At 41.9% G+C, this 14138-nt stretch overlaps 1 protein-coding gene across 1 annotated transcript in view; it reads right to left on the reverse strand.

Annotated features, from left to right (window-relative positions):
* Nckap5 (NCK associated protein 5) overlaps positions 1–14138 on the reverse strand; it is an 806966-nt gene that overhangs the window by 698126 nt on the left and 94702 nt on the right. The window contains exon 2 of the mRNA XM_051203949.1: positions 1458–1586. Coding sequence (XP_051059906.1) covers positions 1458–1526 — 69 coding nt within the window. The 5' untranslated portion in view covers positions 1527–1586. The remainder of the gene's footprint in view (positions 1–1457; positions 1587–14138) is intronic.

A 14138-nucleotide genomic window follows, 5' to 3' on the forward strand; every position in this document is an offset into this window, starting at 1 on the left:
TGTAGGTCAGCAGGAAATCCTGATGTCGCTCCTCAGGCACCTCTGCCCACCTTGGGTTTTGAGAAAGAGTCACTCACAAGCCTGCAACTGACCAAATAAACTAGGCCAGCTGTGCAAACAGCCTTGGAGGTCACCGGCCTCCATGTCCCAGCACTGCCCTCACACCTGGCTTTTTCACATGTGTACTTGGAATAGAATCCAGGTGCTCATGCTCTTTAACCCCCGACAGATGTTTTATCTGCCATGGTCTATGTACCGGTCTCCAGGCCAGTTGCTATGAGTACTGAGTATGGCACATTCCTGCTACTCCCACAGAAGAAGGGAACAAGAGAAATCTATATTTCCCTAATGAGCAAATGGTGCTGAGCTATTGCCTTCACCTGGTTTCTTTTTGTGCTCACATGTGTCATGACACAGAAGAGGTAACTCACATGTGTTGATCCAGAGCCTGTGGAAAAGAAAACTAGCTTCCAAGCAGAGTGCTTTAACCTGCTTCTTTGAGCTAAGCAGATTCTTCTCACACATAAAGGGAATGCCAACCAGGCTATTAAGAATGATAGCCATTGGGCCGGCAAGAGGATTCCGTTGGTAAAAAGCGCTTGCCAAGCAAACCTAGTAACATGAGTCTGATCCCTGAAATGCACACGAGAAGCTGGCTGTGGTGTGCTCATCTGGAATTCCAGGACAGCGGTGGGGAGATGGGATGTGCCTATGGGAGAACCAGTGAGAAGTTCCAAGGCCAGCTAGCCTGGAGTACACAGCACAGCATCCAAAATGAGAGAGACGTCTTAGGTGGAAGGCAAATCTGAACTCCTGAAAACATCTCTGATCTCCGCATGAATTTGCCACATTCACACATGCACACACACACACACACACACACACACACACACACACACACACATACACACACACGCATGCACACGAACATCATATGTACACATGCTAAATACAGTTTTTTTTTTAAAGAATAAAGTCCACCAGAGTGAGAATGCTCAGAAAGAAACTAATGTTATGTATAATGGAATGAATACAGAGCCAAAATAAGCAATCCCTTGGTTCTTCAACACTCAAAAGTTGTATTGAATTTTTGTTCAGTTTTAGCTCTATAGTTAACTGCCTGATGACGGACCGACTACGCATAGGTCTGGCATTTGGACCAGAGGCATGGGCGCATTTTTGTATATGCTAATGTCTACTTCAGCCAGGATTAACGCAATTATATGTAATGTTGACAGATTGTGACATTTACCTATTAAGACACTGTAAAAACATTCCAATAATTTTCTGGCTTTTGAGTTTGTAAAAAATAAATGAGCCTAAATCCCAAGGGATGTTGCTAATGGGGCAAATGGAACCAGGTTCTTAGGAGCTGAGCATTCAGGAAGTTAACAGTCAAAGAATAACGTACTTGAAGCCAAAACACATACAGTGGTCAGTGAATATTTAGCACTTACCACAAGACTGCTGTCCAGAGAGAGTCTTTTACCAAAGTCCCTTTTATCGAGCTGTCTCTTCCCCTCCATGGGTGACTGATGGCTTTTCCTTTGCAGTTTATAAGAATGCCCTGTCTGTCTCCCAGGCCACTGCAAAAACAAAAAAAAAACAAGTGCACATGGGTTTTGTGATCAAGCACAGTATGGTGGTAATGGAGCACTTGGGAAATAAGAGGCAGAAAGCTAGGCAGGAAAGGTGAGGTGGAAAACAGAAAGAGACATAGGGAAGGGAAGGAAGGAAGGGAGGAGAGGGGAGGGAGGAAAGTGGGGAATGGGGGAGAACGATAAAAGGGAAATGAAGAGGGGGGGAAGGGGACAGGAACATATGTTCCCATTTTCAGGACACCTAAGACCTACGAAGAAATTTAAGTACTGACTAGCCAAATGCCGTGTAAAATATAATAGTGTATTAATGAAGAAACGGTGTTTGCTAGCGGTATTGGCTCTGGGTGGAGCTAACCTTGGATACCTTGCCTTTGTTGGCACTCTGGTATGGCCAGTGGCTGTGAAGACACACACACACACCGACTGCATCTTTACAGTGCACTCTAAGACAGCAGCACCATGAGCATGTCCCAACTCCCTCTCCCGGGTAATCTCAGGACTCCCCACAGTCCCTCCTCAGCTCCTCCTTCATGTACTGCTTGAAGAAATTTTTGTTTGTTTGTTTGTTTTGGTTTGGTTTTTCGAGACAGGGTTTCTCTGTGGCTTTGGAGGCTGTCCTGGAACTCACTCTTGTAGACCAGGCTGGCCAGGCTGGCCTCGAACTCACAAAGATTCACCTGCCTCTGCCTCCCATCCCCTCACCCAGTGCTGGGACTAAAGGCATGCGCCACCACCGCCTGGCTAGAAGAAATGTTTTAAAACCCCCTATACAAAATGTCTGTGCATTGCACATAAATACTTCAGAAGAAAATCAGAATGGAAATGAAATAGGTATATAAGGAAATCCTAAGAATAAGTAAATAACCCACAGCAAATAAATAAGTAAGTAAGTAAGTAAATAAATAAATAAATACAGCATGCACTAACTCCAGTGGAACGGAAGAAGACTGGGGTGTGACTGGGGGGAGAATATTGCAGTGTGTCATCTGCTAATGTTAATGAGTTAGTTAAATTAGAAAAATCCCAACTGCCCAAAGCAAAAAGAGCATTGGAGCACACAGGATGCTGGGGCGGGGTATGGCCCATGCTATTAAATGCATTCTGTTCAGCTGATTTTTTTGTTGTTGTTGTTGCGTTTTGTTGTTGCTTTGAGCTGGCTGTGGAGAGCAACACTTAAAAAGCCATCCAATTTCAAGAGAGTATTTTCCATCTGGGGCCGGTTGAGGAAAGCACAGGCTAAATGCTGCAGAGCCAGTTGAGACACAACACAACTCATTAGGGAAGCAGTTTATGAGGAGGAATGCGCTCTGAAAATCCAGCAAAGACTTGACTGCAATGTCCCTGCACACTGCAGTGGTCATTATTTTTCATTAAACGTCTTTGAACACAAGTGAAAACCCGAAACGACTGAGGAAATGGACAGAGTCAAATAAATTGGAAGTCTATCCATTTTTGCAGGGGTTTCAGCTGGTAGTTAAAATCCTGCCAATTACTCAGAGTATATCTTTGCACTCCAAGAGGTTATTTATTCTATTTTATTTTTGAATAAGCTCCCTCCATGTACTCCTCAACCCCACATAACCCTGAAGTGAGTAAAAGCATGCTAAAAGCCAAGTAAATCAAGAGTAAGCATTAAACCTTCAAAACCAATTAACGTAACAAAATAATACCATTTTAATAAACCATACAACGTAGACTGTGATATTAAAGATGCTGTATGTAATAAACCGCCAAAATTAAATTTAGGAGAAAAGAATTTACAGATGTTTCTCTTTCTCTATCCAGTGTTTAATTAAATCGTGAGTGTTATCTGCTTATTTAAAGAGGGAGGTGGGCTAGAATCTCTTTTCAAGAACACAAAAGACTTATTGACCATCCACTTCAATGCCACCTAAAAAGAGTCAAGCTTGGGGCTGGTGAGATGCCTCAGTGGGTCACTGTGCTAGCAGTCAGAGCCTCATAAGCAACTTCTGGTACTCAGAGCCCATATAACGGTGAGAGGGAGAGCAACTGTCTCCAAATGTCCTCTCCTGGCCGCCGTAAACCTGCTAATGAACACATACAGTTCGTGCTAACAGGCATCACATGGTTATACATACACAAGTAAAATTGGATGTTTAATAAAAAGCTCAGATTTTACACATGTGCCTTCTTAATGTAAATACATATAAAATGCATATATACATGCATATTCTCTACATATACATATACATATATATATGCATATATATATATATATATATATATGCCACCTCCTTATACTATTACTTCCCTTCCTATAAGTGACAGAAATTAAAACTTCTAATTATCAGGGCTTGTGCAAGTGTGTGAGCTTACTTTTCTTTTTTATATAGAATGTCAATGATTCGAAGCCCAAGATCTCAATCTTTTACTTTACATGTTCTAAATTAGGACATTTTTATCCCATCCTCTTCCTATGCTTATGGCACCATCAGAATATAACTTTTGGACATCATGCAAACAAGGTTGACTTCATTTTTAAGGACCTTTACTTGTGCCCAGGTGGCATGAATGTGTGTGTGGAACTCAGAGGACCATGTTGCAGCAACCTGTTTCCTTGCAACTTCCTGTTCAACCTTCTAGAAATAAGACAGCAACCCTTTGGTCCCTCCCTGTCCAATATCCACATCTTGTTTATTTCTCTTGTCATAGTGTCTTGAATGGAAGAGAGGCTGTTTGTGGGAACATCTTTTTCTTACTTCAGCAGAGTTTTGGACCATTTAGACTTTTTTTTTTTTTTGGACCTATCAATCACCAGATCCAGGAAATACCTAAATGTGTCTGGATTCCTAGCGTGCTTCACACTTGGTGTGATTTATTGTGCATGCATGTTCGGGTGCCCATGGGTGGGTGGAACGGGATGTCATTCCCCAGGATCTGTTCGTTCCCTTTGTTCACATCATCAACTGAGACATCTCTTCTGCCTTGGCATGTGGTTTCACATGGAAATGATTTGCAAGGTCAGTGTATACTCCGAAAGGATGGTGAGAGAGGACTATTATCTCCAGTGATGCGGCCACTGGTGAGTTCCTCATGCTCCAGTGGATGGCTTCTCATCCATGTCCACGGCGCAGTGGCGGGGTGGGGGTGGGGTTTTTTCCCTGACTACACACAGTGCCTCACAAAGCAAAAAAGCAAATCAAAACCAAGACCTGAAGGAGGGATGGGATCTTGGTAGGAGGACAGATGGACGGATGGAAGGATGGTGGAAGTGGGAGGAGACAAAGAGAAAGTGGAGGAAGTGACGTGGCCAGAGCATCATACGTGCTAAAAATGTGCTAAAATGTGACGCTGCTTTTAAAAAGACTTGTTTTCTTTGTGTGTGTGTGTGTGTGTGCGCGTGTGTGTGTGTGTGCGCGCGCGTGTGTGTGTGTGTGTGTGTGTGTGTGTGTGTGTACAGGTACACAAAGACGCCAGAGAAAGACATCAGGTCCCCTAGAACTAGATTTACAGGTGGCTGTGGGTGCTAGGAACTGAGCTCAAGTCCTCTGCAACTGTAGTGCTCTTAAATGCTGAGCTATCTCTCCAGACCCAGTGGCAGGCAGTCTTCCTATCTCTATCAGCATGAAATGCTGTGTGTAATTTTCACCAGCTGTGTATAATTTGTGCCTGCTTTAATCTGATTGGCTGTGTGGTCAGTTTGCTTCCTGTAGCTTCGAGGCAACAGACAGGTGGATGGCATCTGCTCTGACCTAAAATGTAGCATGACAGCATGGACATTTAAGATCTTTTATAAAGTCTAGCGAGGACCATATGCTGGCCTGTCTCCAACCTAGAACACTGTACTGTGTGTGACAGAAGATTTCTGGCAGGGTTGTCAGGTACAATACATACGACTATTATTTCTGGGAGCAAAGGAGAAGCGGAGCCAGGATCCTGGGATGTGCAACCACCCCACAGTCAGACACAGCTTACCCAAGCCTGATCATCACTGCCAGGTTAGATACCAATTTCCCACAGCCTTCCTTCCTTTCTTCCTTCCTTCCTTCCTTCCTTCCTTCCTTCCTTTCTTTTTTCTTTTCATTTAAACAAAAGGCATACATCTAAATATTGGTGTAAAATTTCCCAACTTTACAAATCATATTTTCTTAAGTTCCATAGGCTAGAGAAGCAGCCTATGTAATGTAATGTGGAAGTAGCCACATAAGCATGAAAAGCTGAGTTCGGATCCCCAGAGCCCATGTAAAGAAAGCCAGGTGCACAGGTGTGTGCCTGTAATCCCAGTGCCCTCACAGTGAGGTGGGAAACTGAGACAGAAGAAGCAGGAAGCCTATCATTCAGTTACTCTGATGTACACAGTAGCAAAGAACAAGGAAACTCAAGGCTGTCCTCTGACCTCCACCTGCGTGTGCGCGCGTGCATGCGCGCACACACACACACACACACACACACACACACACACACACACACTCGATTTAAAACATTAAGTTTCACAAGCCAAATGAATTCCCCTCAGAGAAGTACATAGCCCAGGGCCTATTCATTTACAATCTTTAATTACACGGCTCTGAAAATTTGGTAATTATTTTTGCAAACTTTGAATTAATGGAAAACTTCATGTAGAGAAGACTGAAATATTAAATACTAACACAGAGAACTATAGGTACAGCAACAGGGTTTGGAAGGAAAATTAAATTCCCCATCACCTGTCTGTCAGTGTAAATGGAAGAAACTCAAACTTTCTTTTTCAAAAATAATTTCTCTTCCTTTTATGTGACCCCACAACGTGGACGCAATTATTCTAAGTTAGAAAAACATGCTCTGAAAGAATTAAGGACTTTCCTCCTTAGTTTAAAATTAAACTGTTACCACGGTTACTTAACGTGTTTTAGAGATTAATGTTTGCTTCTACAACACAGAAACTAAAGAGACTCTCTCAAGAATGATTTCATGCACCTCTTTTAACAGATGTTGGATACATGGGCACGTGTCTGTTCTTCCTTCCTTGTTGGTTTTGGCATTTTGATCTCATCTACACAAAAATTAACTCAACCCACTTGTGGCTGTTTTAAAGCATCACACTAATAAGTTATGAGTTATTACCATATCTACACCATAATTTTGCTATATAAGTGGATTCAGTGGGATTTATCAACTATTGATTATTGAATTCCAGTGTTAGGTGGGTTTTTTTTGTTTTTCAACTAATTACATTCATATCTTCTGACAAATTAATTTCTCAGGTCTCGAGTCCCTTCATCTCCTAGTTAAGGACAAAACAATTGGATGTTTGCTAAGGTCACTTTTGGATCTAAAATATTTTAATCTATGAGACAATTTAAGAAGATTTTAATGCTATTAAATCTGTTGTCATCTCTCAATTTACAGCTTTACTGAGATTTAAGTCAAATACCTTATCAACCCATACATATGGTGTTTTGTGTGATATCCTCAAAATCCAATTTTAGCACATTTTACACCCTGAAATAGAAACCTGCAGAAGTAGGCAGCAGTTACCCACCCCTGCCAACCTTTTCATTCATAGGCAGCCACTACTCTACATTCTGTCTCCATTAATTCATTTTATTTCACACATTTCATAAATGGTTTTGAGACAGACCTTTTTCTCTAAGCATAATTTTAAGAAGTCAGCAATGATGTAAAACCTATCCATATTCCATTTTTATAGCACAATAATTTCCATCAATAGATATACCACCTTTGTTTATTTATTGGTTACTAAACACTTAAGTTGATTCCACATTTTTCTATGAATAATCACGGTATTATTTTATGGAAACATGTTTTCATGTCTCTTGTGTATACACCTAGAAGAATTATTGGATCAAATGGAAAATCTATGATTAGCATTTTTCAGTAACTAGTCCATGTACTTTTTTTTATAGTTTGCTTATTTATTTTATGTTTATGAGTGCTCTATCTGCACGTACAATTTTATGTGAGAATAGGGCATCAGATCCCATTATGTATTATTGTGAGCCACCATGTGGTTGGTGAGAATTGAACTCAGGACCTCTGGAAGAGCAGCCAGAGCCAGTGTCTTCACCACGGAGCCATCTCTCCAGCCCCAACTAGTTGACATTCTTACCAGCTGCTTCTAAGAAGTATGACTCCTCTCCATCTTTGTTAGTATTTATTATTGTCCTTATTGTTTATTTTAACAGTAGATATTCTACTAGATATTGACAGTCTCAGTGTAGCTTTGAGTTCAATTTCCCTAATGGCTGATGACAAGACTGGGTCTCTTTATTTATTCAGATTTGCTACTTATGTATCTCCTTTGGGGAAATACATATTCAGACTTTTGCTCCATAGTTTTAGTTCAGTGATTTGCCTTTTGTTTTACATTTTTATTTCATTATTTATTTATGTGTCTGTGTGTGGTTATATGCAAGTGAATGCAGGTGTCTAGAGTCCAGAAAAGGGTGTTACATGCCCTAGAGCTGGAGTTAGAGGTGGTCGGAAGCAACTCAAGTGGGTGTTAGACCCTGAGTTCAGGTCCTCTGCATATCAGTAAGCACTTTTGCCGAGGAACCTTCTCTCCAACATATCTTCTTACTGTTAGACTGTGGAGGTTTTTGTGTATCCTGAGCAGAAGTCCCTCATCTTATAACTATGTGCAAATATTTTCTCCCATTAGGTAAGTTATCTTTTTTTACACTTTTTTAAAAAAAGTGTGTGTTTGTGTGTAACTATGGGTGCCCGAAGAAGCCAAAAGAGAGGACCAGATGCATGTCCGCTAGAGCCATAGGAGTGTGGGAGTGGGTGCCGGGAACTAAACTCTGGGCCTGTGCAAGAATAGCAAATGTTCTTGGCTATTGAATAATTTCCCCACTCCCCTCTCTTTTTTGACAATGTCCTTGATACACAGAGGATTTTAAATATTATTGAATTACAGTTAATCATTTTCTCCCATTTTTTTTCTCTTAATGTCAGATCTATGGAAGCTCTTCTTAATCCAAGTAAATGAAAAGTTCATCATATGGTAATTTTTTTTCTTTATAATCTTAGCCCTCACATTTTAGTTCTATGATAATTTGGGGTTAAGTTTTGTGTAGTGTAGTAGGAATTAGTCTGTTCTTTTATGCATGAGTAGCCAGAATTGTCTTATCACTATTTATGAAAGTAAGTGCTGGTCTTTCCCTCACAAAAGTGTCTTGGCACCTGGGTTTTTTAAATAATCCACTAACTACTAACAAGATGGTTTTGTCTACATATTCTGAATTCACACTCCTTTAATGCATACATCAGCACCCTACTGTCTTGGTCACCATGGAGTCATAGCCCAATCTGAAATCATGATTGTGAGTCGTCTAATTCATTTTCAGATGCTTCTGTCTGTCCATTTTAGCTACTTCGCACCTCTGTGAATTTTAGCCTCATGTCATGAACTGCTGTCAGGAAGCAGGCTGGGATGCAGAAGGGGCCTGGGCTAAGACCACATCACTGCAAGGTGTGCAGCCATCTTTGTGGCAGGGTTCTTCCTGTTCATGGAATCACAGAATTTTATTTCTTGTGTCTTCTTTAATTTCTTTCCCTCCTGCTACATAGGGTTTTCTGTCCCCTAAACTTTGGTGTGAACATCTTGCATTTTATTTGTTTCTTGGTATTTTCTTTTGTTGTTGTTGCATTTATCAATAAAATCACAACTCAGGTTGTTTTCCCTTGGAGTTCTGTTAAGTTTTGAGAGGAACAGCTAGTCCATGCTTTTTTCCTTATTTTCGTTTTGTTTTTCGAGTCAGGGTTTCTCTGCATTGTTTTGGAGCCTGGTCTACTAGCTCTGTAGACCAGGCTGGCCTCGAACTCAGAGATCCACCTGTCTCTGCTTCCTGAGTGCTGGGATTAAAGGCTTGTGCCACCAACACCCAGCCTTTCTTCCTTCTTTTTTTAAAAATGTTTTCCCATTTAACTATTTTGAATTTTGTTTTTCAATGATGTAATAATTATTGTAATTGTGTTCCTGTGTCACTTTATTATATTTGGTGTTTTTTGAGTTGTGTGTATGGGTGTGTGTATGTATGTGTGTGTGTGTGTACCTGTGCATATGCATGTGTGTGTATGTGGTATATTCACGTGGGTAGGCAAATACATGCCTACCCAGAAGCCAAAAGAAGATTTTGAATGCCCTGCTCCATCACACTCCTCCCTTTATCCCTCTGAGGTAGGGTCCCTCACTGCACCCAGAGCTAAGCTGGCTGCCCTAGCAATCCCCCTGTCTCTGTGTCTCTAATGACTAGGGCTACATAGCTACCCTTGCCTTTAAGTCAGTCCTGGGGATTCAAACTCAGATCCTCACACCCATACAACAACAAGCAGTTTTATCCAATGAGCCATCTGCCTAGTCCTCCAGTTTTGCTTTTAAAATGTATTTTTATTAAACCATGAAGAAATTCATAAGAATCATATATGGTATAAAATGATATAAAATTAAGATGGATGCTTCGCTTACTCGAGTAATGTGGAAATAAACTGCAACAAGTTGCCATGTCTTTCATTTGCACTCATTGAGCACTTACTGAATGCGCAATCTAATATTGTGGCAGCCCACATTCAACTCATCAACCAGCAAATTGCATTTAACTCAGATAACATCATAAAACCTACTTACTAAGAAACTGAAGCAGAAAGAAATGCCCTCATCATCTCAAGCTTGTCACTGTGACTAAATATTTTCATTCATCCCATTAAAGGTCTTTCCCTTCCTTAAAATGAGAATGAAATCCCATCCCACTATGAAGCTGAAGGTCAATTCAACTTTGGAGGACTCTAAGCCAGGTACCCCACAGACTTTTAAATTGTGCCAATTGTGTTAAGGCTGTTGAATATGGAGAATGGACTTACTGGTCTTGGGGGTGGGGGAACCTAATACTAATTCTGACTCAATGGTGTTATCAACTGTGTCATTTCCTCAGGAAACGAACCCGAATTAAACCGGAGGAGTCATGTTATATCATTAGATCTTAAAACTTTGAGAAATAGAGTTGGGCAGTGATGGCCCAAGCCTTTAATCCCAGCACTGGGGAGGCAGAGGTAAACGGCTGCCTAGGACTTCGAGGCCAGCCTGGTCTACAAAGCTACACAGAGAAACACTGTCTCGAAAAATAAATACATACATACATACATACATACATACATACATACATACATACCTTTGAAAATCAAAGGGAGTCAAATAGCTGACACCCTGAAAATAATTACTGTATATCATACAATCTGTTTAAATATGATGGGAAAGACTGGGGGTGGGGAGCAGAAGGATTGGTGGAGATCAATCCTTAACATTAGAAACCCCCCCCCATTTAGGGTCAGTGGCATGAGTCAGTGGTTAAAGATGGTTTCCTCCAAGCTAATGTAACATGGATCACCAGGACCCATACAGTGGAAGGAGAGAACCAACTCCCAATGTGTGTCAAGGTATACACACGTAGTAAAGGAACGACTAAATAAATAAATGTAATACAATTTTACAACACCTCCCGTTAAACCTGAAGTGAGTAAAATAAGTACCTGCCATCATGCCCTAGAACAAGCAAAGGAGAAAGCATCTCTGTACACTGGTGTTGAGTTCAGACAGGGCCTGCAAAGTCCTGGGTGTCCAGGAACAACGAAGTGGGAGCTTGACAGGTGCATATCCAGCTTCCCGGCTTTCCCACCAGTGTCTGGAAACACGGCCCGGACAACTCGCCGCAGGACAGCAAACCTGAAATGAGTCCCTTCGACTTTTTAAAAAGCACAGTCGTGAGGCCGCGCGTGCTCAGAGCACGTGAGGTAGCGCATGCTCAGAGCACGCACTCGCGTGCTCACAGAACGCACCGAGGAAATATGCTTCACGTATGGAGCATGCGCAGGGGCAGCCCATGCTCGGCCAACATCCGGGAGAGGTGAGCGCTAAAAGCAAACCCATACTCTGACGCTGCACAGCTTATCTGCTTCTAGGTTTGCTACCTCTCCACCCAGCTCCCACCTTCAGCACGCACAGTCTTACTATGTGCCCTTTAAACAAACCATCGCCATCTCAGCCACCATCCGTTTCCCTCGTCCAGCCCCTCGTCCTCGAAGAGAAAGAACCTAGAAATCCCCGCAAATCTCTGGACTCGGATGTTACCCAGACGGATAGATTTTTTTTTTTTTTTTTTTTTTCCCCTGGAGTTACAGAGGAAGTTGTGCTGTGTGGCCAAAGGAAAGGTGGTGTCAGATAAAACCTGATCCAAGTCATTCCATAGCTTGCTCTAAGATGCACTCTGATTCACCGGCAGGTGGTTGCGCCAAGCCGTTTGGACAAGCTGGCTCTGGATAGGCTGTCTAGCAAGCCTCGGGGATGCTTGTACCTCCCTCTGCATGGGAAATAGTATACAGAGAATATGGGTGAAAAAAAAAAATCATCCTTTGGTTCTCATGTAGTCCTTGAACTGACTATGCAACTGCAGATGACTTTGAACTCCTGATTGTCCTGCCTATATTTTCCAAAGTGACGGGGCTATAGGCCTGGACCACCACAATCAGTTGATGCAGTCCATGTTGAATCCAGGGCTTTGGTGAATTATAGGTAAGCATTCTACCAACAAAGCTACATCGCCAACCAAAACGGAAATCGTAAAGCACATGAAAAATACTATTTTCGGTATTCTGGAAGACACCAAGATTTAATAATGAAAATTATCAAAGCAGAAATGTCTTATGAAATGATATCTGATGGCTGTTCAAAAGTGAAGGGCACATACCCTGTTTAACAATATAAATTTTAATTAACCCCTTAGGTCAAAGTGCTGGCTAGTTACAACTGCCAGTTTGACAATCACACCGGGATGAGAGAGTTTCAACTGAGAAATCACCCAGATCAGGTTGGCCTGTAGGCATGTTGGGGAGGGGCGTGCCTTGATTATTAATTGATTTGGGAAGAGCTAGTGCACTGTGAGAGGCGCCATTCTCTAAGCTGCATGGGTCTATTTCCTTCTCTCCGTGCTTGACTGTGTGTATAATGTGACTAGCTCCTTTGAGTCGCTGCCTCAACTTCCCTCCCGTTGGTGATGGATTGATTGTAACCCAGAACTGGAAGCTGCTAAGCTGCTTTTGATCGTCCCTTGTTATACCAGCTGGGGCAGTTGGCATACACAGTGCTAGGGTTCCTGAAGGCACCTCTCTACAGTGCCCGCCCTCCCTCTAGTCTGTACCCTCCCTCCCCCAAGTCTCTCCCTCCCCATTTCCTTATCACGAGAATATGTACCCTAAGGACTGAAAATACTGCCTAAAATTACGACCCATATCAGAAGGCGCGGTATCGGGACTGTGAAAAGCTCAAGCGAAATTCCTAAAAGTTATGAGGGCCTTCTCAAAAATGACATATCTGTGCAGTTAGCTAGCTACCCTGCCAGCACATTTCTAGTTAGCAAAATTAAATGCCCAAACGTAAGAGAATGCTGCTATCAAAATAATGAGGGCAAATAACTCTGAGGTTTCTAAGTGGCTCTAAAATCTGACCCAGGAACATGTAGACTAGAAACTGTAGCAGCTGGCACCAGCCTCACTGGGTAGAGTGCTTGCTTAGCATGCTCTAGAAGTGGAGGCAGGAGGATCGGGTGTTCAAGGTCATCCTTAGCCATCTAGAGAATTCTGGGTTAACCTCGGCTACATGAGATACTGTCTCAAAAAATGAAAAAAAGCCTCTCGGCGTTAAAAACATAGCATGGATGAGCAGTGGATTGCAACAAACAAACTCAAGGGAGAAATGTAGGTGCTGGATCTGGTGAATGCCCCCCCCATAGACAATGGCTTAATTTAGCAGTATAAATTAATTCAGAGTTGGCTACAATAAAAAAAAAAGTGAAATTTGATGCAGTGTGTCAGGCATACCAAGGCCCTTCAGATTGTTTATACCCTCAAGTGCCCTTGAGAAAAATCATCGCCATTATTATTCTAAGGCCTGTCCAAGGCCTTTTCCCCTCTGAGTATTCATTCAGCCATGTAGTTATAAATAAATGACAGGTGTTGACTTGTGTCTGGTTACCCAGGACAGGGACCCCAGCTCATTTAAGCTGGGTCTCTCATCCCAGTACTCAGTATTTGGACAGAGCTGTTCAATTTGTCTAAACTCTCTCTTTTTTTAAGAGAGAGAGAGAGAATGTGGTGTGTGTGTGTGTGTGTGTGTGTGTGTGTGTGTGTGGTGTGTGTGTGTATGTGTGTGGTGTGTGTGTGTGTATGTGTACACTTCTACCATGCCTGCTTTTTGTGTTGCTGTTTGCTTTTCTTCTGTTTTCACATAGGTCCTGGGGATCAAACTCGGGCTCTCATGCAGCTAGGGAAAGCACTTTACTAAGTGAGCTGTCACCTCAGACCAAGTGAAACTCTTGAGAAATGGATTTCTTTTGCAAAAGCTGATGCTGTTTCAAGTCTGCTTAGAAATAGCTGCTTGTTTTTAATCTTAAAAACTCATATTTGTATCTTAAATTAAACACTATGAAACTACATATCACACAGAGAAAGTGAGATTTCGCTATCTTGTATTAGTTATTTGGAAAAAAGAAATCCCTGTTTCATAATTCCATGAAACTTTCCTTT

Source organism: Phodopus roborovskii, unplaced genomic scaffold (assembly GCF_943737965.1).
Source record: "Phodopus roborovskii unplaced genomic scaffold, PHOROB, whole genome shotgun sequence".
Lineage (NCBI taxonomy): Eukaryota > Metazoa > Chordata > Mammalia > Rodentia > Cricetidae > Phodopus > Phodopus roborovskii.